General features: G+C 49.6%; 1 protein-coding gene across 3 annotated transcripts in view; it reads right to left on the bottom strand.

Moving 5' to 3' along the window:
- The window catches only part of SLCO3A1 (solute carrier organic anion transporter family member 3A1), a 311681-nt gene extending 285960 nt beyond the window's left edge, over nucleotides 1–25721 (bottom strand). For all 3 annotated transcript variants that reach the window (XM_075557876.1, XM_075557877.1, XM_075557875.1), the window contains exon 1: nucleotides 25341–25721. In XM_075557876.1, the coding sequence (XP_075413991.1) occupies nucleotides 25341–25520 (180 nt within the window). In that variant the 5' untranslated portion in view covers nucleotides 25521–25721. The remainder of the gene's footprint in view (nucleotides 1–25340) is intronic.
- Nucleotides 25722–26000: the final 279 nt, after the last annotated feature.

Here is a 26000-nt window from a genome sequence, read left to right as displayed (position 1 = left end):
ATTGCCCAAAGCACTTGCCCTGTCAAGGAAGGCTCAACCGATGGATGAGGACATCAAGTCTAGTGAAACAGAGGGTCAATGAGGGTGGGGGAAGTCCCCCGTGAGAGAAAGTGATATGAGAGCCAAGAGGATGCACTTGAACATGCTAGCCATCATGCAGTTGATGCAGGACCAGGTGATGCCGGGTCATGCTCCCTGCATCTTACTAGAGAAGGCCGGGAGCCCCCCGAGGGGCCCACGGTGTCAGTTCCATACCACACGCATGTCCTTTGTCACATGAGAACTATGCCGGGTCCCAAAGGCCACCATGGATCTTGCTGGGAGTTCAGTTACTCAACAGACTCAATCAACCCCTGCCAGGAAGCCAAAGACCCAGCAGGGCTCCCCCAAGAGCATCTTCCGAGGGAGCAAACTGGACTACTCATTTCTCGAAAACCATCCCTACAGAACCAACTCAGTGTGCTTCTCATAAAAACGGGCTCCTCATCAAAAGCATTAGGAGCTGGACCTTTGGAAGGATGATGGGAATCACAGGTGGTATAAATGATGATGTGCTCAGCAGTGAGTAGCCTGAAGGTCAGCAGTTCCAACCCACCCATAGGTGCCCCACAAGCCAGGAGTGGCAATCTCCATGGGCAAGGTCACAGCCTCGAACAATGCCATGACACAGTTCTGCTCTGCACACGGGGCTCGCCCTGAGGCAGAAGCCACTCAACAGCCATGAGCCCCCACCACCTTCCTTCTCCTCTCCTTTTCTTTATGACTTCTCGATCTACTTCTCTCTTTCTTTCCATGTTCAGGCAAAGTTTTGTTTGTGAACTCAATGGCACCAAACGCTGATGCTGTTAAATGCACACCCATCAGGCCAGCTAGAACTGTGTAAGCCCCCCATTCTCTCAGACACACCCAAAGTTGTCATCAAGTGTAGTATATATCCCAGACCATTAAATAAAATGATTCTATACGGTCCTTGTGGGTGTTCCTAACCCTCACCCCCACAAATGACATCCCTGTTTCCATGGTGACTAATGTGCTTCTACGTGGGAAATGAAAATGGCCGCTAAAAAAAAAAAAAAGGCAGACACAGTAAGTGACAGAAAGCCAGCCCCTCGCAGAGTAAGTGGTGGTGTAGGATGTACCTTCATTATGAGCTGCCAGCTCCGGACAAAGCAATAAATATTTCAGTAGATCCCTGCTGATAGCAGATATTCGATGTAATGGTGGCCTATAAAGTGACACCCTTGTCTTTGGGAAGGTGGTCATTTGATTCACAATGTTTATGCCCCCCCAGCCCCCCACCCCCACTGGACGTGCATGTGGGTAAAAGCATGTGCTGCCAAGCGCAGGTGCCGGTACGCAACACAGAATCATGCCCTTCACCTTGTGCTAACTGACAATGGCTATTTCAGAAACATTTGAATACCAGGATGACAGAACACGATGACTCACGAGGGAGAAATGAGTAAAACTGCTCGGGAGAGAGAGAGAGAGCCTAAAGTCCTATACTCCTAAACAATGGATAAAAATCTTGAATCTCCATGAGATGCAAGGTTGCTCTCTCCGAGCCCAGGCTGCACGTGGCTGAGCACAGGGAGGGGACCAGTTGCTTAAAGCCACTTCATGGTTTGCAATGTGAAGGAAGGCATTCTGGGCACAGATACCAAAGCTCGGAGTGATCAGGGAGGGGCTAGGGCAATTCTGCATGTCAAGATACAAAACCAGAACCTGCTTTTGAAACAGAGCTGTGTGGTCAGAATGCTCTTCTGTTCCGGTCCAAATATCAATTGCAACAACAAGTTTAGTCTGTGCCATGGGAGGCAAAATTTAGAAGACCAGGTGATGAACTATGTCCTGCAAACAGCCCATCCTGCGTCTTCTGATGGCTTTTGGGTACTGTTACGTGTCCCCTAAAAAGGTGCATTGTGATCTTAACCCCGGTACCAGTGAATGTGAGCTTGTTTGAAAACAGGGGATTTGAAGAGATGTGGTCACATGGCTAGAGGGTGCCTGCATCCAGCATGACTGCTGCCCTTCGAGAGGAGAAGAGACAGATGCAGGAAAGCGGAGGGAAGGTGATCATGTAAACACAGAGGTAGAGCGTGGCCTCATAAAAACAGAGATAAAGATTGTCTCCAACCAAGGAACACCCGGGACTGTCAGCAAACGAAGGCACCAGGAGGTGGCTTCCACTAGAGCCCTTTGAGACAGCACAGCCCTTCCAACATCTGGATTTCTTTTCCTCTCCAGAATGTCAGATGGGAATGTTTCTGTTGTTTCAGTCGCTACCTTTCAGTGGCTACACTACAGCAGGTCAGGAAAGTCATTCAGCTTCCAGGGCTCGGGAGGCAATGCAAACACCTGCACCTTAACGTCTCAAGTGAGGATGCCCCATTTCTAAGACGCTAGCTGGTGCCTCACTTGGGCACAGGGTTCTGTGTTCCTGCCCAGCCTCACCTCAGTGAGAGCTTTGCCCCTAGGACAGGTCTCTGTGCCTCCCCATCACTGGAGAGGAGTCCCCATTCCCACTTCTACCTCTCTAATGCCCAACTGCATGCTCCGATCAGACTTTGGGTCTCAAACTGCTTTGAGACTCCTTGAGCTACTACCACCTTCTACAACACCTCATTCAACAGGTCAGGCCTCTTTCTGTCTGTCTCTGAGGGGGTGACTCGTGATCATTGATGAACTAGCCGACACTTCTAAAAGGAACCCAAACTGCCTCTCAGCAAGTCCATTCCCAACTCACAGGGACCCCATCGGGCAGAGGAGAACCATCCCTTTGGGCTTCTGAGACTTTAAATCTTCACTGAAATCAACAGCCTCATCATTCTCCTGTGGACTTAGAATGTACTTAGTACATCTCCAGCAGGAGGATCTTCCCTGCATTGCCTTACTTTGCTGCTAGTTATTTTTAACATTTTTTTTTTTTTTTGCTGCTGCTGCTGCTGCTGCTGCTGCTGCTTTGGCGAACCAGACCTCATGCCTTAGACTACCTGGATTTTACCAAACTGTGTTTTGCTGTGTTTCACTTTAAACATACTTGTCAATGATCAAAGAAATGGAAAGACTCATTTGGACAAGAAGCTGAAACCCCTTTAGCAGGTGGAAGCACAGGACCAGTCTCCCAAGGTCAGAGATTTGTAAGTCACTGGGACATGCTTTCGACTGGAATGTCTTAGGTTCCATAGACTAAAAGTCTTGCCCTTCTTAGTCAATGAGTGTTATTGAAATTATGGTTTTGTACCTTATAGTAAAAAATTAAAAAGCAGAAAAAATAATTAAAAAGCAGAAAAAAGATGAGACTTTCTACTCCTATAGAGATGAACTGGGGGAGTCTTACAGGATCCCTGTGGGCCAGAAAACAAAACAAACACGAAAATGAGCATGTGTTTTGCCCACTGCGTTGTGCCTAGACTTGAACCTGATCTGACAGGAACTCCCACCAAGGAAACGATCTTCCTTCCTCTTCTCTATGCCAGCCTCGGTCCCTTGGGAGCATTACTTCCTCGGAGACGGGGACCTACTTCCATTTTCTCCTCCATCTCCTCAAGAGGCTGTCCTCTTGTCACCAAACAAACCCAATGCCATCAGGTTGATTTTGACCCTACACAGGGTTTCTGAGACCATGAATCTTTTTTTATTTATCACAGGGGGTCACACTGACCCCTCTTGTTCTCGGATGTTGAAATGTACTTTGTGGGATCAGGACACTGAAAGCTTGAGCTTGAGGTGAGGCCCTGACTGAAGCATCACCCTCTCTGGAGCCTTGGCTTTGAACTTTGTCTGACAGAGCCTCGAACCCTTGGGAATACATGCCCAAGTCTACTTGCCAAGCATGGAATGGGCAATTTAGGCTGATCAACTGGGCTTGCAGTTGACACATGCTGTGAAAACAGCCACAGGCAATCACCAGTGACACACCGGGCAGACCGGTGTTTCCATGCACCCTGGTTTACGGAGACCAGCAGTGGGCTGTATTTGACCTTGGACAGAGGTTTGGTGACTCCTGCCCTGCTTGCTACTGATAACAAGTCATCTCCAGTGTTTCTACACAGCGGTTACAACAAAATCCCCAGAACACCAAGGTCCTGAGGGACTGTGTGCAGGGGCCTAGGGCAGGGGTGACAAAGAAGGTAACTATAAGCAGATACAGCAACGACTACAGTGAACACTTCAAGCGTGGTAACTCCTTGACACTCCTGAGAGCCCTCTGAGACAGGGGCTTCGGTCGGCTCGGTGTTACAAATGAGGACCAAGGACCAAGGAGCCAGCCCAGGGTCCCACGTGATGGAGGGAGCTGGATCAGAACCCATGTAGTTTTGTTCCCACACCTGCTGAAAGCGTACGTTAAAAATTAGACATCAACAGACTGTGTGCCTGAAAAAGGACAGGTAAAGTTATGGCCAAGTGCACTGATCCCTAAGATGCAAGGAAAACCATTCAAAATCTACAAGCAAAACACGGCACGTTTTTAAAAAGGGCAGACTGAAAAAGATTTATAAGCAACAGAATGAGACAAGAGACTCTCTCTCTCAGTTTGAGGTGATTGTGCTAGGTTCTCCCTGAACTTGGTGGCCAGGGAGCTTCCTGGGCACCCAGACCGAGGAAATTTTGCCTTACTGAAGGAAGTGCTGCTGATCACAGAGCCAAGAACCAACAGTCTCCTAACACTGGTGCAGACACAGCGTCTGCCTCAGCCTGGTAACATTGACCCTTTAGCCTAATTTCCACTTTCTTGCCGATGAGATCTGCGAGGCTGGCTCTTTCCTTTGGGAGCTCAGGGAAGCCCTCCTGAATGAAGTAGCTCCATCAAGAGCCTGTTTGAATTGAGAATGAAGGGTTTGTGCTGTAAACCTGTGTCCCTGTAGACACACAGGACCACTGACAGCAGCGAATAAAACCTATTACAAAGACAATGTGATGCCTCTGTGTTTTTAGGGGATTTTCTTAAACCACAATCTATAGTGGGCGGGGGGGGGGGGGATGAAAACAAGACACACTGAGGCTTCCAATGAAAAGGTTAACTGTGTCCCCCCAACTGGAGTTATAAAGTAGAGCTAAAACTGCCACTACGGGCAGACAACATAAGGGGTTTAAATGTGTCATTTGGTACCTGGTTCATAGAAAACTCCCAAGACATGGCATATGTTATTATTATTGATAACCAAATTAGAGCCTACTCGGGATTTCAGCAACAGCCTCATCTGTTAGTGAAAGGGTGCTGCAATAATGTTTGCTATCTCAAGCAAGCAAATGTCCCTTTAATATCAAGAGGTCTAACTGATGCCCCTCATTTCAACCAAGGCTCAGTCTTAGCCTCAGGAGCAAGGTGCCAAACAGAAGTCTTGATACAAAGCACTAAAGGAATGTCTTACTGAATATCTAATACAATCAAACAAACCTAAATCTAACAAAGAACTGATTTCCAATGTGCAATAAGCAGAAAGAAGAGAGGACAAGTCCAAACCACAAGAAAAATAACCAGATAAATCCAGACTATGGAACAGACTATAGGACACTGATCCAATCTCATCAAAATCTGGGGCAGTAGGGGGGTTAATCTTGATTAAAGAGAGATGAAATGCATGATTGATCATTAATTGGTTTCTTGTCCTCAAAGTAGCTATCACCAGAGACAGAGAGTGTTAGGGATGTCAATAGGGACAGAAACATGTGATGAACATTTGCTGATATTTGACTGTGTGTGGAGGAAAAAATGCATACACTCTTCACCTACTGACATGGCTATTTTCTAAAGACCTGGTCATTATGTGAAAAGTGGCATTACTTTTGAAAATTATGAGGGCAAAGAATGTACAGATGTGCTTTACACAATTGATGTATGTATGGATTGTGATAAGAGTTGTATGCGTCCCTAATAAAATGCTTAAAAAAAAAAGAAAGAAAAGTGGCATTGCTTGAAAATGGAGGATGACTACATCAAGTCACAAAATGGATGACTAACTCATTACATACTTGCCAAATGACAGTGCTGCCAAAGCACTGATAACCACAGCTCCAGCCACATTGGCACCTAACCTTACTCCTCACAACCAGTTACTCTAATCCTGCACCTCCGCATTGATTACCACCACATATGTATTATTAATGCACAAAATAGTCATTGCATAGATTTGTTCTCCTATTGAATTCAACATGAAATGTCCGATAGCTAGTCACTAATTAAGTAGTAGTACCCACGGACCAAACCCACTGCCACTGAGTCCGTTCTGACTCAGAGTGACCTTACTAAGGCTTTGAAAGCGAAGTCTTCTCAGGAGCTGACAGCTTCAGCCCTCCCCCAACAAGTGGCTGGTAGGTTTGAACTGCAAACCTTACAGATAGCAGCCCCACACCTAAACCACAGCACCACCAGGTAAGGCACAATTGCAATTAATCTTGTTGAGTGATAGCAAACTTGTGTTTTTAGAGGGAAATGTCTTTTCTTGTGACAACGCATACTGAAATATTTGGGAGTAAAGTGTAATGAGCCTTACCATTTACTTCTATATGTTTCAGGGAGTAAAGTGTGTGTGTGTGTGTGTGTGTGTGTGTGTGTGAAGCAAATATACCAAAACATATTAACTGTTCAATCCTAGAAGGTTGTCCATGGGTGTTTATTATCATTTCTGTTTTCTGTTGGGAGAATGTAGAGTGTAAGATTAAACAAAACAAGTGGGATGAAAAAGTGGCCCCTCCTATCTCCCAGGGTTGCAGTGTGGCTCCAATGAGGTAATCATGTGAAAGCCCAGTCCCCTAGGTCAGCTGGCATCCGAAACTCCTTTTTGCTTCTAGTGAGAAAAGTGAGACCCGCCGTAAATAAAAGACTCTGGAAATACAAGTCTTATTTTTTTCTAAATAGCAGAATCGTATTCTTAGTAAAACTCCTGCGGAATGCCTTTTGAATTAAGTAAATTTTGTTTGGTACTGAGATTTGGAAAGAAAAAAAAAAGACCATTTGTTGAATTTAAAAAAACAACTCTTAGTGAGTTCGAGTGAACACAGAGCACTTTGTGATTCTGTGGCAGTTCTTACAGCAGAGTGATTACCTAATGGCCCTTGTTCTGTTCCAAGCAGGATGTCAGATGAGGACTGAGGATGCAAGGGAGAGCCTGCTGGGATCAAGGCCTAGCAAATGGCTGTGTCGCAGAAACACACACACACACACACACACACACACACACTCACACACACAGCCTCACAGAACCTCACACTTCTAAGACATAGCACATCACCTCACAGAATTCGTTTTCTTGCTCTGAGTGCTTCGGGCCCTCGTCTCTTGGGAAATGAAGTTTATGTGCTACGTCTTAGGCTGATGAATAGCATCGGCAGTCTTAAAGGCTTGTGAGCGATCATCTAAGAGGTAACTATTGTTCTCTACTCACCTGGAGCAAACGAGAAGGGAAGGGTCCCAAGGTTCAGGGAAGGAACTGAGCTACAGGCCGAACTGTCTAATCTGAAGCATGGCCTCCTCTAATCTGAGGTAGGAAGAACTATCCACTAGTCCGGCTGTCACAGCAGACCATTCTGAGCAGGGATGCCACAGAAGGACCCTGAAAGGATGAGAGAAAAATGTGGACCACAGCTTCAGCCTCTCAAATAATGGAGACTTACCGACCTCACCAATAGAGGAGGAATACTGTGACTGCGGCCCTGGTCCGGTCTTTGAGCCTTGAGCCGAGACGTATCCCCAGAAGCCCTCTCTTGGCTAAACGGCAGACGAGCTTACACAGTGATGACTCTCACCCTTGAGTACTACCTGCTTCTTAAAGCTTGCTATGAGATCAAGAGGCCAACAAACGTGCTAAATCATAAGACGAGATGGTTGGGAGAGAAGGAGCCGAGATTACCAGGAATGGAACAAGGAGCGTGGAGATAACGAGAATGTCCTTATAATGGGCAGAATGTAAACAATGTCGCCGAACAACATGTACAGAAATTATGAAATGGGCTCCTATTTTTCTGTGTGTGCGTCCACTGAAAATTTGCTAAAATCCTATTCAAAAACCAAAACCCAGCATCGGTCATGAGTGTTTTTGAATGGCAAGATGTGAGGCATTTTCTTTAATCTTGCTTATTTACTAGAGAGGCACTCTTAAGCACTGCAAATTGATTACCTCGTGGACAACGCACAAAACTAATTGGAAACAGGCCAAATATCATCCCCGTTTTAGCGACGAGGAAGCTGAGAATTCGAGAGGTCAGGTAGCATGTGCAAAGACACAAGGCTAATCAATCGCAAAGATAGACTCAGAGACTCCAAAACCCACATTCTTCAGCACTTGGCAGCCCATGTGTAGGTGCCGGGGACAGAGAAAGACTGAAATACAGACGGCTTATCTCCAGGACTCGGGACTGTTAATGACATATGTGCCTCCTAGCTTACTTGCTTTATTGTAGAAGTGGATGATTTATTTCCAACATATCCACAGAGCTACTACAGTCGGCCACTAACAGAAAGGTTGGAAGTTCACCCAGAAGTGCCTCGGAAGAAAGGCCTGGTAATCATTTTTAAAAATCAGGTGCTGGGCACCGTACGGAGCACAATTCGACCCTGACACACGAGGTCGCCATGAGTCAGAATTAACTTGACAGCAACTGGTTTTTATTTTGAATGGATCTATGTTTACCTTCATTTCTGAAATCTTCAACAGCAAAGATATTACTGTCATGAGGACTAAAACACCAATGTCTTTATGTGGAGAAAAAAAAAGAAAGACAGGAGACTGAACCTAGCTCAAGGGGTGGTAAGCCATGCGGCATGGCCACACAGGGCGCAGGCACCAGCTCAGCCAGGGTTGAGATTCGCCATGCCTCTGTGGGCAAGTCTGAGCAAGAGAACGGGCTCCTGGTCTAGCTCGGCACACCTGCTACAGGTTCTGAAATGGAAAGAAAACATCATCAGGGAATCCCCCAGCCGCCCAGCACCCAGGTCTTCCAGGGCCTCGTCACCACAGCCAGTCCACTTTGTGCCCAGGACAGCTTCCCTCTGGGGCCGTCTCTCCACCACCAAGTCCTTCTCACGAACAGGAGAGGAAGTTTGCATGGCCTCCCCCCAACTTTTGAGTGTAAACTGCACGCCCACTTTTTGTTTGTAGACATTTCCTGTGTGTGGACACAGTTTGTTCTGTATCCAGCTTTAAAGTCCTCCAGAACCGATACATCGCAGGCCAAGCTGAAGCGTTAAACAAACCACCCCCACCCCCACAAGAAGGCAGACAGGACCACTGCTAAATTTAGCTCATCTCACAGCAATCTAATTTGCAGGTGGTTTTTTTAAAGGGAGGTTAAATATGGAGGTGTCAGGGTGGCCTCAGCTTACACAGGGGACCTACAGTTCCTCACCCTCCCACTTTGGGGACTACCCCTGCTTTTCTGCATCTAGGGACGCCTGAGGAAGAGCCTGGCGCAGCTTCTGCTACGTGCTGGCAGAGGGGATTTGTACTGTATTTTACCACACCGCTTCAGAGAGAAGGAGGTCTTGCCAAGGGAGGTGCCCACACTGCTGGCTGGGGGAAAAAAATGTGTGGCTGTGTTCCCATGTGCTCAGCCTGTCCCTTCTCACTGCAGACTTCCTGATCCACGACACCCCATCTCTCCCCAGCCGGCTTCTTGCCGACGCCACACCAGACATCCCATTTCCCTCGATGTGCCCTCCCCAAGGTTAAAAAACACACTCCCGTGGCCAAAGCAGTCTTATTTTACATCTCCAGACACAAGGGCTCCCCACCTCCATCCGGGCTGTGGCCAGCATCACCCTCTTCCTCAGTTGGCAAGTCGAACCCGCCCGCAGCACTGTGGATGAATGTCCTGCCTGTCCCATCAACAAAGAGTCGATAGGAACTCTAGGGGCCAGCGAGCTTAGGCAATGGAAGAGTGACGAAAGGTGCACAACTGGTGGTACAACTTGAAGAGTCTAATCAATGTGACTGAACTGTGATGTTTTCTTGTGTGTGGCCTTAACAACAACAACAACAATAAAATGAATGACATTAAAAATACAGAACCTGGGAAATCTTGTGGAGCAATTTTCCTCTGTTATACAGGGGGTCAGGCTGAGACAAGGACAAACCAGTCCCAGCCAACAACATCAAATACATACCGTCACCTATTGTACAATTAGACTAAACTCCAGGCTCCAGGAGGGTCCACTGCCTTTGGCCCAAGACCTAAAAGCTCCTAAAGAAATAAGGGTGTCGTGGTTACATATTGGGCTGTGACCTGCAAGGTCAGCAGTTCTCAGCCACCAGCCACTCCACAAGAGAAAGATAAGGCTTTCTGCTCCTATCATGAGTTACAAGTCTCAGAAACTCACAGGGACAGTTCTGCCCTGTCCTACAGGGTCACTATGTGTCGGCATCCACTCAGTGGCAGTGAGTTCTGGTAGACTAACATGCCACCACCGCTACCACCAACACACAGCAACGCCACGAGGGCCAAGAACATGCCCAGCTCAACTCGCTATTGCCGACAGCACTTGAGGAAGTTGTCGACATTAATTAGTTTGGCAGAGACCAAACTGGAGTCTTTTCAAAGGAGCCTGTGGGAATCCCGCAGCCCCCACCTCCACCCAACAACACGGAGATGAATGAGCTGCGGATGCAGATGTCTTTCCCGAAAGCTCCTAATATCTGGCCAAATCGCAGGCTGGCTGGCACCGTGCGGCACAATAGCGTCTCATTCTGTTTCAAGGAACAGGACAGGCGTCAGAGAAGAGAGACAACCTGCTGGACATTTCACCAGGTCTGCTTCCTGCTGAGGCGCGCTGGGCAGGAATGGTGGGAGAAAAAGTACCATCACACCCAAAAACCCACACTCACCCAGCACCCCACCCAGTATTACCTTCCATCCCCTTTAACCAGATGACATGGGTGCCAATTGTAACCCATCAGGGAGATGGTACGTCCCATCTCTACTCCTCAGGGGACCCACAGAGGGCAAAAGGATGATCTCAGAGCTACTCGATCCAACCAGGCTTAAGCACACCAGCCTAACCACCCCAGAGATAAACATGGGTGTCTGCGACAGGATTGTTGAAGCCCAACCACCTGCCCAGAAATCCATCCAGATTCATGCAGCCCCATGCGAGCCCGGGCAGACTCATGCTCCGCAGTGTTTTCAAAGACGGCTTTTTTTCCGAAGTAGACCAGCGTGGCTTTCTTCCAAGGCCCCTTGAGATGACCTTGAACCTCAAACAAGCAGAGCATATCTACTCTTTGTACCAGCCAGGGATTTCTTCAGGGATTCTGAAAATCAAAACCAACCACCCAACCAATTCCTGCAGAGTCGATTCTGATTGGTGGCAACCTCAGCAGTACGGAGTAGAACTGCACTTCAGAGGGTGTTCATGACTGACTATTCAGAAGCAAGCAGAGTGCCAGGCCTTTCTTCCAAGGTACCACGGTGTGAGTTTGAACTACAAGCCTTTTCATTTAGCACCCAAGGACTTACCCAATTGTACCCTCTCGGGAGTCCTATTGGATTATTCACAAACTCACTCACAGGGATCCTATAGAGGGCTACCAACACTGTAATTCTTTATGTGAGCAGACACCCTGGTCTTTCCCTGTAGTTGGTGGGTTTGAACCACTGACCTTGCAGTTAGCAGCCCAACACCTAATGCATAGCACCACCAGGGCCCCTTAAAGGGCTGCATTTCTTCAAGGACTGGGGCTCTCAGCAACAGTGGGACTCCCCGCAATTTCCCCAAACTCTCCTACTAAGATACTGTAATCCGCACAAAAACTCAAAACTTTTAAGAGGATGATGAATTTGGTTTTTGCGTTTGGCTGTGTGTGTGTGTGTGTGTGTGTGTGTGTGTGTGTGACCTTCAGCCCTCTAGGGTCATTTGATCTTTTTTTCCTTCCCTGCTTTTTCTTCTTCCACCAGAAACACCCAGGGAAATGCATTCGTACACATCCTCCCTCCCCCACTCTAGTTCCCTGTACATCTAGCAAGCAGACGACACGTTTTTAAAGGCTATATGGTCCATCATATCTTCCCATCAATTAAGAAGAAACCATTACCTGATTTGGGCCTAACATCTAATAGAGTAAATATGCTAAAGGCCTGACCGCCAAGCCCTTTGAACTGCACTGAGGAAGGGGTTTCACTGACACAGTAAGACTTCCCCTCTGCTCACAAATAAAACACCGCGTTGCTCAGCACTGATCTAGGACACCGGCTGTTCGCCTACCCAGCGTCCATGGTGAAAGGTGGCCTGAAGTCTTTAAGGCTCGGAAGAGGCTGAGAGCCCAGTTGGGTAACAATCATGGGAAGTCAAAAGCAGGGGCCGGAAGGAGCACCTTGTACTGTCCTCGGTCAGGCCTGGCACTGCACGCCCACCCAGGAGTGGCCAGGGTCTTGACTCCAGGAAGCCGCGATCACACAGGTCCACTCCTCTGCCTGTGACCTCACCCCAGAGCTAGTGAACCCCGGCAAGGATGGCGTCAGGCCCCAGGGACGTGGACTTCCCCCACTGCGGTGAACTGAGAAGAGACTGAAAGACTGAGCTCGGGCCTGGGAGGCAGCAGGCCTGAGCTGAGCACCCGTGACCGCCGCGACACTGCTCCCTCGCTGCCATGAAGAGTGACCACAGAAGCAACAGACCTGAACACGAGAATGCCACGCTTCCTTTCAGGGGTTTGAAAACGTTTCACTTGTCACACTGAATGGTCTTTCTGATAGGCTTGGGCGCCTTAGTGTGCCCCTGAGTTATTTGCAATGTCATTCTTGTCCGTGTCATTTTTTTTAAGTCGCAAAGGCACTGCCCTATGGAATCCAAAGAATCAGAAGGCAAGTAAGTATCTTTGTTGTTATAGAAACAAGGTACATACACGGAGGCCTCTAACTGGTTGTGGTGACGTCCCATTATCTTTTCACTCAGTTTTTCCTTGAATGTTTTGAAGGCCCCTCCATTTCCGTGGCAAGCCCCTTCTTTGGCATGGACTCAATGGCACTTAATCTAGTCTGCTTACCAGGTGAAGTAATAGATGTCATTGTTTTATGGGATGAAGACCAGTTTTCCCAAGAGTCAGTCAACCCTGTCCTCTATGGCATCGACTTGATGACTCTGAGTTTGGTTGGGATTTTCATTGCTTTAATAGGAAACATTGAGTTTACAGACCACGAAGGAAGTTGGAAGGCATTATGTTTTAATTTATGTCTGTTTATAATCACTAATTCCCAATAACAAAAGCCATTCGCTGGCTGCTCTTCTTCACCACTTATCCACTGACAACCCCCCTCCCCCTGTTGCCTTCTAGCAGCATCCAAGTCCTGATGGCTCACTGAGTGTCAGAGGAAAACTGAACTCCACAGGAGTTCCAATGGAGGTGTCTCGGCAAGTAGATCGCCAGGCCTTTCTTCCAAGGCACTTTGAGTGGACTAGAACCGTCAACCTTGCAGCCACCATGTGAGCACATGAACACTCTTCACCACATGTGGAATCCCCTTGTCACACTAACAGCTTTCGGCGAATCCCACCGTCCGGTGACCCCAGTGTGTCTATGGCAACAGATGCACCATCACGGGGCTTCAGGGGCTAATTTTCCCGTCCATTGCCAGGCCTTTCTTCTGCAGTGCTCCAGGGTGCTTTCAGTTACAGCCGAGCACAGTAACCACCGACACCACCCTGATGGACAGTCCGTTTGCTAATCACTGTGGGCTGCCCCTGGAGGACAGGGTGGCACAGTGGGTATATTACTTAATTCTGTGCCCACATTTTGCATACAATGAAAGCAACCTATTGAGAGGTTGCTCGTCTTCAAAGAGACTTCAGGGTGAATCTGGTGCACAAAACAAAGCAAACCTGTGACAGGGAGACAATGTGCTTGTTGAATAATCATCCCACCTGGGCGGATTATGGTAACGGAGCTGCATTTGAATGGGTGGCCAGGCGCAGCTAGCTCCATGAACCGAAGGAGCAGGGCCCTGCCGTCTGCTGCCATCCATCAAGGTTAGCTGCAACAACCTTTCTCAGACTTTACCGCCTATATGCATTGCCCCGGCTTGGCTAAGGTAAAGGCGAGGTGATAATTTAGGGGATATTTGTCTCATTTTGTTTCTATCCTCCCTTTGGCTGCCTGAGAAACCAACATGCCATGTGCATGGGTAAGCCTAAGGACCTACATCGTATTTACCAGCACTGGGGAGCAACACAATGCATCGCAGAATAAATCCTCAGCTCCGCCCTCAATCTTTGCATAAGGAAGGAAAAGGCTCTTTCTGCTTCTACTTCATCTGGTGCAGGTCCCTTTAAGAATTCTCTCCCCAGACCCCTAGCCTGGACTAAATGTAAGCTCTTTGCCTCAGTTTCAGGGAGCTGGGCTCCTAAGTGGAAATCCCAATATGGCGGGCGGTGTGCTGGGTGGAGGCAATGCTGGAACACATGCCGGGGATGAAGGCTAGCCCACAGATCAGTTCCCAGACCTCTCGGTAAAGAGAAGCTTTCAAAGAGAGCATGCCTCTGCTTAACCTGAAGGCAGTCGTGATTCCATGGTAAAGTCCTCCCCTTCCATGTGAGAGACCTCGGGGAGCCCTGGTGGTTGTGTCAGGGTGTGGAGGTTACTTGTGGTTTGAACCACAAGATCAGTAGTTCAAAATCACCAGCCTTCCCACAGGAGAAAGATGAGGCGCTCTCTCCCCCTAAAGAGTTACAGTCACAGAATTAGGGACAGTTCTACACTGTCCTGCTGGATCGTTCTAAGTCAACTAGATGGCAGTGAGTTTGGTTTGGGGTTCTACGCAAGGGGCCGGGTGTAATTTGTAGAAAATACACAGCAACCCACCTGCTTGCAGCTTGTTATGTTGCTAACCATGTTTCAATGGAGCGTCCAGGATAAAATGAGCATGGAAGAAAGGCCTGGTGATCTTTTTCCCCCAAAACCAGCCAAGGAAAGCCTTCCGGATCACAAGAGTCTTAAAGCGCACCAATCACGGGGGAGCAGAGACCTGGGCAGCTCATCAGTCTGCTGTGCTAGCAGATGCTCAAGGTCAAGGGCCCACTGGTGGCAGCTGAGCCCAGCAGCCCTCTCTGCTCTTTACTCACAGGCAAGTGCACAGAGGACCCACTGAATCACACAAGCCGTCTACAGCAAATCGTAGCTGAGGTCTGTCCCCCACACACTAAGAAGTGCAGTGTAGACAGACCCAGGATGACCCCTGTGTAAGGAAGAGGAGCTGGCGCTGAAACAATGACCAAGTGCCAGTGGGGTCTTGGGGTGGTTCCACGGATCCACGTCACCTGAAACAATTCACTGACCCCCAAAGCCAGAAGAGATAAGCCAGACAACAGCATTCTTTCCATTACAGATTGTATCACAATTGAGTCTTACGTAATGAAAACATATGGGTCCGTGCTACTGAGAAATGTTCATCTTCGTTAAGGGAATCTTAGCCGAGTAAACACATGATTTCAGGTACAGTAGTTTAAAGCTTATGTAATCAGTCACAGGGCACCATTCCAATTTCAGCTGGCTAGAATTCAAGGTGCAAATTTCTTATTCTACTCAGCTGAAGATGGGAGAACCGATACAGAATGGGGGTACAAATACCAACCATTAGGGAAGGAAGGAGTGGGGTCTCTTTTGGCACAGCATTTCTGAATGAGGATGGCAGTGGGGGGAGGAAATAGTCACTCCCAGGAATATTTTCCAATTGTCTTCTCCCCCCCCCCTATTGTCTTTCATTGAAAAACACTACTGCAACACTCTTCTGCCTACAGCAGTCCCCCAAGGGCAGAAATTGAAGTAAATTAAGCATGCATCCCTTTCTCAGGGGCCTGTAGCTTACACTGACGTAGGGAGTAGCTAAACCTTGGTGAAATTGCAGGTTAGGGACTGGGCTGCTAACTAAAAGGTTGGCGGTTCAAACCAACCGGCCACCCCTCAGGAGAAAGATGAGGCTGATTACGCCCATAAAGATTTGCTGTCCCAGAAACCTTATGTCATGTCATTCTGATTTTGAATCAACTGGACAGCGGTTGCCTGGCTTTGCTCATGATAAGAAGGCATTCCTGGATGGTACATCCGGTCAACACAGTCAGCTAATAACTGAAGGATTGGAAGTTCAGATCCACCCACAGGTACCTATGAAGAAAAGACCTCGGAATCTACTTCCAAAGTATAAACTGCTGGAAACACATTGGAGCCCAGTGGTTTCTAGGGACCTGTGGGGTCAGCATGAGTCAGCAAGTGGTTTTTGTCCCCTTGAACTCTTTCTCAGACCTGTCTGTTGAAAGCCTATTCAAGCCCTGCCTGTGTCTGCTAACTGTGCATGATCATGAAGTGAGCCCACAAGATCTACCTGGGCAGCTACGTTTATCGCTGGCAGTTCACAGGGTTTTGGAACACGTGCTACGGAACTAAGACAGCCTTGTTGCAGTCAGTTCTCTGTTTGCTGCAAAGTAACTGAACATGCCAGCTGGGGCCTCACATCTCAGATGAGGATGGAAATGATGAGTGGAAAGCGAAAGAGTGCGCTCCCTCCTCATCCTTCCCCACACAAGGTTGTAGCCACCAATGCTGCTTTTGCTTCTAAATAGCTTCTACATGCGTTGGCTGGAAAGGGTGAATGGCACTCTTGTTTAAGTCCAGGAAATTGCTGCTGACCAACGATTATATCTTAAAACTCTCCAAACTCACGGCCATCTAGTCAACGCTGACAGCCAAATAACCACGCCCTGTCTTGGAAAGGCATGTCCAGTCATTTGAGAAATAGCTAAACGGGTGACCACAAGCCCGTGAACACACCTACTCAGCCCTCCATCAGCGAGGGCTTCCGTTTTCAGGGTGCAGAGCAGAAAACCGCAAAGAAGAACTGAAAGCAAGCATCTGGAAAGTTGAGGATTAAACCCCTCCCACCGAGCTGGCCACTAAGTGGCTGCAGGACTTGTCCACTCCGGATGTTGTCACTGCATTGGCCGGAACAGACAGTCCCAGTGCTGGCTTTCTCTGCAGCTCTGGCTGCAGATCATGGGCTTCTGAAAGCTGGGACCGGTCCTAATCCGAAACAGGTGACACAGAAATGCCACCATCTGGGTCTCCTGTGTGCCCACTCTAGCTCTCTCAACTCTGTCATCACACTTGGTAAAGGACAGGGGTGAAGAAAGACAGGAAGCCCCTTGACAAATGGGGAACACAGCGGCTGCAACAACGGGCTCAAACTTAAGAACGGGGGTGAGGATGGAGCAGGACCAGACAGTTGTACAAAGGGTGACTATGAGTCAGAATTGACTGGATGGCACAGAACAAGTATTGTCTGTCTGTCTGGAGCCCTGGGAGTCCACGAGTTATGCATTGGGCTGCTAACTGCTAGGTCTGCTGTTAGAAACTACCAGAACTCCTCAGCAAGAACAAATCAATAGGGTGAATTTGAACCCCCAACCTCTCAGTTGTGATTCATGTCTCCAAGTCAGTAACAGAAGGACTTCGTGTCAGGTCCTGCTTTGTTGGAGTCATTGTGTCAATCATCTCATTGAGAGTCTTTCCCTTTGGGGCTGACCCTCTATTTACCAACAAGGATGCTTTTCTCTAGGGACTAATCCCTCCTAATGACATGTTCAAAATACAGGAGACACAGTTACCATCGTTGTTTCTCAGGGGCATTCCACACACTTCTGCCAAGACAGATTTGTTTGGCTGGGGGTCCATGATCGATTCACTTTTCCGTGCCACCACCCTAACTCAACTGCATCGGTTCTTCTGGGGTCTGCCCCTGTCCTTGTCCAGCGCGCACATGCCCGTGAGGTAACTGAAACGACCAGGTGTGGGTCGGGTACACCTGGGTCCTTTTCACACGTCAGAGAGTCTTGTACAGCAGCTGCGGTCCAGGCATCGTTTGCTTCTTGACTACTGCGTCATCAGGGTTGACTATGGACCAATGCCCGTGGAAGCAGGGTCCAAGATCCTGGGCAAATTCGGGATTGTCTTTGTTTATTATGATGGTGTTCATTGGACCAGTTATGGAGTATCATTTTCTTTGCTTCTTGTTTGTTTTGTTTCTTTACATTGGGGTGTCATTCGTGGGGAAAGCTGCTTTTATTAATAAGCGCTCCTTGCTCAGTCAAGCTTTTAACCATTTATGCCCCCTGGCACTCTCTGTAAAAGAGGCCCTGTCCTTATTCCCAATTTTCAGGCGAGGCACCTGAGGCTCTCGTAAGCAGCAAAAGGGCTTCGCACAAAGATCTTCTGACTTCTGGTGCTAGGCTCTTTTCCCTGCCCCTCAGTGACCTGCCACCAACTCACAGGCTCTCTGCCCTGCAGACACAGACCAGAGCAAGGAGTCCTAAGGGCCCCTCCAGAGAAAGGCATCCTGGGCAGTGGACACCCCCCTGCTCCCCTACTCCCCCGACACCAGCTGTCATGTCCACTGAGTCCAAACCTCTCCCACAAGGCTACTACTATCTTATACAGCATCTTTAAGATGGAACAGATGGCTACATTATAATAAATAATTAAACAGAATTAGCAACAGGTGCTCTCTGATTTCTTGCTTTTGAAAACTTTTTACCTTCTGCACAAAATATCCATGGAGAATAGGGAACGGAAAAACAAACAAAAAACCCAACTCACTGCTCTTGAGTCGCTGCCACAGAGAGGCTGGAGGACAGGAGGGAATGGCTCCTGTGGGTTTCCAAGGCTGCACATCTTTACAAGGACAGACAGCCTCCTCTCTCTCCCTCTCCGTGGCTAGTGGGTTTGAACTGCCAATTTTGCAGTCAGCAGCCCAGTTCATAATCCATGATGCCACCAGGGCCAGTATGTAGAACTCGGTAGCCCCAAACCAAGGCTCGACTGCGATTTTACTTCGCTTCAATTGGAGCTGCCTACTTATGATGTTTGCAGTGCCCAAGGGGCTTCAAAAAGTTCATGGGAACATTTCTGTATCTTTTCTTTGCACTTCCCCACAGACTTCATGAAGCCCCTCCTTGCATAGGTGGAACAATGTGATTGTTAGTAATAACAGCCAGTACACCTGGAGTTCTTTTTCTGTTCAAGATAGGCTGCATCGCACCTTATGCTATTTGAGTAGCTACTATCCCAATCCCATCGTTTAGTGGCAAAGTCAAGCACAGAGAGGCTCAGTAGCCACTTCCAGGTCACAGCTCTGGGAAGAGGACCAGATCGGAATGGGTCCCAAGTCTCCTGGTGCCTCCCAGTGAGCCCCTGGTACCGCCGGCACTCACCAATCTCCACTCAGAACTAGTTAGTCAACTGTTTACAGGAATGTTTGCATCAGTAAGCAGCACTGCCTCACACATCGACATATGAACCAACTGTTGAGTCTTTGAGGTTTCTTACAACCTTTTCCTCTAGGTAGCATCTAGTTTGCCAGTATAGAAAGAGGACAAAAGAAAAAAGGATGAAAAGGGCAAGGATGGCCTGATTACCAAAGGTTTTTCTGAGAAAGACTTGGGTGTGGTCGCCACCGAGTGCTACATCTGGGGCCATCCACACCGCACCCTCCAATCCCAGGACCACTGAAATGCTGCTCGGCTCCCCAGAGGGCAGCATGGGCTGGGAGGGAAGGTCAAAGCGCTCACGGGAGAAGGACCTGATCTTTCCATTGTATTTTCTTCCACACCTTTTTTGACGCACACTCCGATTTGGTGTCCACAGCCCTGTGCAATCACGCATGTGTGGTGACGTGGCCTATACAGTCACTCAGGGGCCCTGATGCCGCGCAGACGCACAGAGGAGGTGAGCAGATGGAGGTGAGCTGGAGGAGGTGCGGTGGTGGTGGGGTGGGGGGGGCAAATCGGGGCAAGAGAATTGGGTTTGCAATATGATGTCAGGGGGAGGCAAATTGGAAGCAAGATGCTGTAGAAACAGCACTTGTGCAGGTGACACGGTCCACGACAGCAAGGGCACCAGCACACCTACCTGGTCATTGTGACCTGGCAGGCCACTCTCAGGACCTGCCACCCCAGGAGGCAGCCAGGCCGCTGCAAGGGCCAATGTCTACCCAGCAAGAATCCATGCCACTCCCGCAGGCCCTAAAAGGACCTCTGCCCTCTCTCTTCAACAAGCAAATGATATTAACAGACGTGTTTTCCTTTGTCACCACGTGCACATCCACATGAGCACAGGTCGCTCATCCCCCTTTGTGCAAGGTTGCTGGCCCTCATCTGCAGCCCATTGTGAGCCGGCCCCTGACCAGAGCAATCCCACAAAGGTCTCCTTTCCATCCGCAGAGACCCTCTTGCTCCAGCTGACCCGCCGTGCGCTTCACGCGTGACTGTCCGCAAAAAGGAACCTGTCACGCATAACACAAAACAAAGCAGCCCCAGCTCCCCGCCAGGTGCGCTGGCAATGCTGCCCCATTGATGAGCACGGCAGACCCACCGCAGGGAGAGCTCTGGACTCACCTGCCTCTAAAGAACCTACGACTAAAACGAGGGCAGGCGTTCAGTTCAAGACGGAGGTCTTGCATGCTCTACAATGAATTTGGTTTCTTGTAATGTTACACGCCTATAGAAAAACCATCCCTTCCTAAACTGAGGTTGAATGGAATTGTTGGTAATATATTTAATTTGGGGGGACTTTTCCCCTCAATAATTATTTGCTAAAAATTTTAGGACAAGCTGTGAGGGGGAAAAATCATGGTAATGTTACTTTTTCCTACCTGGGGCTACATGGTAATTATGCAAAAGGAAGGGAATTTGTCGCTCTGAATAACCATACGTGTGTAAAATAATTTGAATAAGTCAAAGGCGGTCGCCTTAGTCATCATCCGAATCTGACAAGGAATTTTAAAATGCCTTTCAGCTGTCTGCTTCTGGGCTGGATAGGCAAAAGAACAACAAAATGATGCTTTTGAGGAAATAAGGTGAGAGAATAAGAAACCCAGCGGCCTTTGACTCACCCTCAATAGCAGCCTCACTCCCTGCAGCCCGGCCTTTAAAGAGTGGCAGTGAGACGGCGCGAGGGCACTCAGTGAACGACACAGGATCACTTGCCTAGCCACCACCCCACACTTCCTTCCTGCAGGGCGCGCGGTGGCTGCTGCAACGCGCTCAACCATAAGAACAATTGTGAGCGAGGCGCAGGCCTGGGCAGTGTTTCGTTCTATTGTCCATGTGAGCCCGAACTGACGTAATGGCACCGAACAACCACAATAGGGAAAGGCCCACCCCTGGTTCACAGGAACTGTCTTAGTCACTGCTATCCATCAAGACCGGTCCAACAGAATATGACACTGGCATGGCTCTCAGTGGATGATTTCGGAAGGAGAAGATCAGGCATTTCTTGCTAGTCTTTGCCTGGAAGCTCGCTGAAACCTGTTCGGCATCATAGCAACTCGTAGGCACCAATGACAAAGGAGTGGTAGCAATGGCAGAGTGGGAGGTGCCTAAGCCGGGACTCGAACCTGGATTCCTACAAGGAATGGAGGGTTCTACCACTGAGCCAGTACTCCCTCACATGCAAGAGGATCAGGTGGCCTTTATGAGAGAAAACTCAATCCTCGCTGCCCTGAGGCTCAGGTGCTCATTTCCTGTGCACATCCTTATCTGCCCAAACCCTCAGATAACTGACATACGAAGGTCTGCCCTCAGCAAACAGCTTGCAACAGCTCGGCGGGTCGCTCCAGAAAACCCAGCAAGTGCACACAGCATGACGGCCTCAGCATGGAGTTCCCTTGTGCCTGACCCTTCTCTGCACAGTCCAAGACGTAAGCAGATTTTACATCATCGCACGTAGGACAGATCAGACTAGAGCCACCCAAAGCAAAGACCCAAGTAAAGGAAGATTAAACTGCACTCCCAGTTTGGCAGACAATGATATCAAACTAAATGGATCTCTCTCAGGGCTTAGAACCAGTTCCTAGTGACTGAATCTTCTGCTGAGAGTATACATTACCTACCACCCCAGGTATACTGAATCTCTATTTCCAATGAGCCCCTCGTTCGATGTAGATTCTAATTTGGTATAACTTGGAGTAGAAATGTACATTCTCAGCAGAGAATTGAACTACAATGAACCCTGGCCTCTCTTCGGGCTTGAGTGGGGTGCGGGAAGATTTCTTAGTGACCGGCTAGGGAGTTTTAGAGACTGATAAAACATCCTTGTGATTACTGGAAATTGGCAACTGTAGCATATGTCAGACAGAGTTCCTATGCAGGCTGCAACTGGGTTACCTTATCCATACATTAGAACAGAGAAGGGCCATGGTTATCAGGGTCTAGGCCCTTCCCCACTCCCCTGGAAGGCCCAGTGCCCAGGCAGAAATTGCTGGTCCCCTGCCTCTCCCGGTAACGAGTGGCGCAAACACACACACACACACACACACACACACACACACACTCACAGGTCATCTTATGCTTCAGTTCTGCAGTTGAGAAGCCTACACTACTGTCCCTGAAGATATTGGCAATTTGGCTCTGTTTTGTTTTTTTAAGAAAGAAAGAGCATAAACATTTTTCTAAGTACCTAGGAAGACTACATAAGAAAGCATGGTCTTTGGGAATAAAGTAGAAAATAATTCTATTTGCATGGAATTTATAACCCTCCTTCTCTTGAGGCAAATAAGCATTGATGGCAGTGTCCCAAGGCATGACTGTCCATCGGGTATCTGAAAATGCCTCCTCCAGGGGGCAGGGGGCTTATAAATATAAGTTCACATGTGCCTGGCCTATGGCCTCAGTCGCGGAGAGCACTTACAGAGGGGAATTCTCAAGTTTCCTAAGAAGAAAGCTGGGAGAAGGGAAAGGGAAGAAATGTGTCTTTTCTACAAACATCTTGCAAGGCTGTATTCCCAATTTGCCCACCCAGACGTCTCACCGAGCTGAAGAAACAGCAAACTAACTTTCTCTCTTTCTTTCTTATTTTTCTTCTTCTTCTTCTTTTTTTTTTTTTTGCCACCTCCCAAGGTCCTGATGAAGAGAAAAGTGTGAAATGGTCCAGGAGAACAAAAGCCATAGCAAGTTGATTCAGTCAACCCTGGCAAACTATTTATTTTCATGAAGTTCAGATAACAAGGGAAAACCAGGGGCAGCCGGGCAAAGCAGAGCCCCGAGCGCCTTATGCCTCCTTTCCTGGTAATCAGAATGAATTCAATTTCCTAGGCCTGTCCTCTCCTGGGTCTCCATCTGTCCCCTGCAAGTCACCTGTTGATGCCTGTTACCTGACCCCACCAGAACCAAGCTTCTCTACAGCCCACTTGGAAGTACTAGGATGCCACCACCAGGTGGACTGAGTTCCTCCTCTCCCTGCCTCTAGCCTGTTCTTGGGTTAATCTCCTAGTGCCATCCCTGCCTCTATAAACCTACTTCCAATCTGTGTACCACCATTGGCCGACTCCACTTCTCAACTTTCAAAAGAGTGAGGCTATTCATCTGGTTGAAGGTGAGCGTCGTTTCTTTGCCAGCTAAAAATAAAACCATGCCTTTATCATTGACGAAGGAGAAAGTTCTGTTCGTGTTTGCCACACAAGAACAATGCACTCTTGATAGATAGGCGGAATTCATTTGGGGCAAGCAAATGGTTTACCTGGGGGTAGCTGTTGAGATACTAATTACCTTCATTAAAACATAGACCCATTGGAGATTACACGTGCTCACATATGCTTCAGTCCAAGCCCCATCGAATGTTATTAATGTGCATTTGCATCTTAGTAACGCACGTACGCACGCAGTTGAAACATTTTAACAAATACCTTCAAAGGAAGCTCTGAAAAGAAAGTCAGACCCTTGACATAGCCGCCGTCCACCTGCAGGTGTCCAGGCCACAGGCGCTTTCCCCCCCCCCACCCCCCTCACGATAGCTATGGACAAAAGGAGCACACTCGGAAAACAAGATCTACTCAGCAAACAAACAGTGCGTCTGGCTACAGGGGTCACTTGCGGTGCAGGCCGTGGCTAGACAAGACAGAGCACGGGCTTTAAATGCCTTTCATGTCGGAGGAAGCCATGCACATGCACTTGACTTTGGGAAGCTCTGTAATTCTGTCAGTCCGGGAACGGAGCTGAGTTTGAAGACTGGCTGCTCCAATGATCACACACTGTGGCTAAAGGACTACTCACCCTCCCTAGTTGGGCAAGCTCTGGGTCTGGCACGACTGATTCTCTATGGCAAAGGGCACGAAGCGTGGTTTGCATTAACTTTAATCCAAGGCCAGGAATGAGAGGTTGGTATCATCATCATCATCCTCCTCCTCCTCCTCCTCGAGAGCACGGTTTTCTCTCGGGATGTGGTTAGCCAAAAGCCGAAACCTTGTCCAATTCTGGGTTCATCTAACTTCCTCACTAACAAGCTAAGTCTATATTCGACTCCAGTTTGCCAAGGAATGATTTAACACCATCAACTCTGGGAGGAAAAAAAACAACAACAACAAAAACAGCTTTTCCTGTTTGGACACTTGCGGAAGTGCACTTGCTGGAACTCAACCTGGGACACCAGGAGCAAGACAGGAGACAGACAAGAGCAAGCAGCAAAGCAGGTATTTGACAGTGCAGTGCTGAGTCATTACAAGCTGTTTCTTCTGGTACGTGATGCACCCAGGGCCCATTTGAGCATTCAATCCCCCTTTCTGGAGGCAAATACAATAGACGGACTTCGTGCAAAATCATGCAACAACCCCTTTGTGGGCTGAGAGACCACGGTGGGAATTCCTCTCTAACCCTAGGTACGAGAACTACACACACACTCGCAGCTGTTCCCCACGTACTGTAACTTTATCCGAGACTCTTCTGCAGTTCCTGGGGTACAGGGTAGGAATACTGCCCTGCGGTGCCTGCTCTGATCAGGGCGACACACGTAGCCGCATTTTCATCTAAGCTGTTAAATCCGGTCTCTGCCTCCCCCAACCACCCCCTACCCCCGCCCAGTAATTGGCGGGTGGAGAATGCGCTGGGAGAAAATGATGCATTTTGTTCCCCAGGCGATGGAATGGGAAGTAGAGGGCATAGAATGCTAACGGGCTTTGCTTCCCAAGTGCAGGTCACCTGAAAACCTTGATACCACCCCATCTGGCGATCTGGTTTCCACCTTCCAGAGGCAAGGTGTGTGTGGGTTTGGGGAGGGGGGGGCGGAGGGGGCGAGCTGCACGCCCACCTGCCGGCAAACTCACCTCTCCAGGCCCCCCCATCCCCCACCCCGCCAGCTGTGCAAGTTGCTGCCGGCATCCGAGGTCCCCGCTGCTCCTGGCTCCCCGCTCGCTCAGCAGTGAGGCAGCCCGGCCGGCAGCTCCCCCGGCGGCCGCCTATGCACCAACTCGCCAACCTCCCCGCTGGGCCGAGGTCATGCCCGTCTGCCCCCAGCCCTGGGCGGCCGCCCCCGGCTCGGCCCGGGCGGCCACTCGGAAGGGGCCCCGCGGCGGAGTTGGCACGGGGGACTCACCAGGTAGGCGCCCACCGTGCCCTGCGCCAGCATCAGGGCGCACTCGGACACCAGAAAGATCTTGATGTTGGAGAAGCAGGACACCTTCTTTTTCTTCTTCTTGTTCCGCTGCGCCTCATCCCCCTGCAGCTCGCCGCTCCGGCCGCCGCTCGACGAGCCTCCGGGCTTCTTCCCCTGCATCCTTCCCCCGCCGCCGCCTCCGCTTTCCCGCTCGCCCTGGGAGTCCGGGCCGTGGCCGGGAAGGGGTGCGCGCCGCGCCGCTGCGTGCTGTCCCCGGTCCGGGCCCGCGGCGGCAGCCCCAGTCCTGCCCGGCGCCGAGAGGTCGAAGGCACGGCTCCTCGCCGCCGCCGCGCTCGCCCCCTGCCTCCTTCGCCGGCTCCTCCGCCACCTCCACCTCCTCCTCCTCCTCCTCCTCTGCCGCCGCCGCCGCCGCCGCCGCCGCCGCCCTCCCCGTGCCTCCTCCTCCTCCGGCTTGGGCTGTGCCAATCACAGGGGCTCCACCGCCGCCCGCCGCCCGCCGCCGCCTCGCCGGCTGCCCGGAGCCCGCGCCCGCGCCCGCGCCCGCGCCCGCCCGCTCGCGATCGGCCCCTGCCCCGGGGCCCGGGCCTCGATCGCCGTCGCCCACCGGGGGGGCGTGCGGGGGAGACCGGCCAGGGGCTC

This window comes from Tenrec ecaudatus, chromosome 9, assembly GCF_050624435.1.
Source record: "Tenrec ecaudatus isolate mTenEca1 chromosome 9, mTenEca1.hap1, whole genome shotgun sequence".
In the NCBI taxonomy this organism is placed as follows: domain Eukaryota; kingdom Metazoa; phylum Chordata; class Mammalia; order Afrosoricida; family Tenrecidae; genus Tenrec; species Tenrec ecaudatus.
Note: the sequence above shows the minus strand (reverse complement) of the source record. Positions and strands in the feature narration are given on the sequence as shown.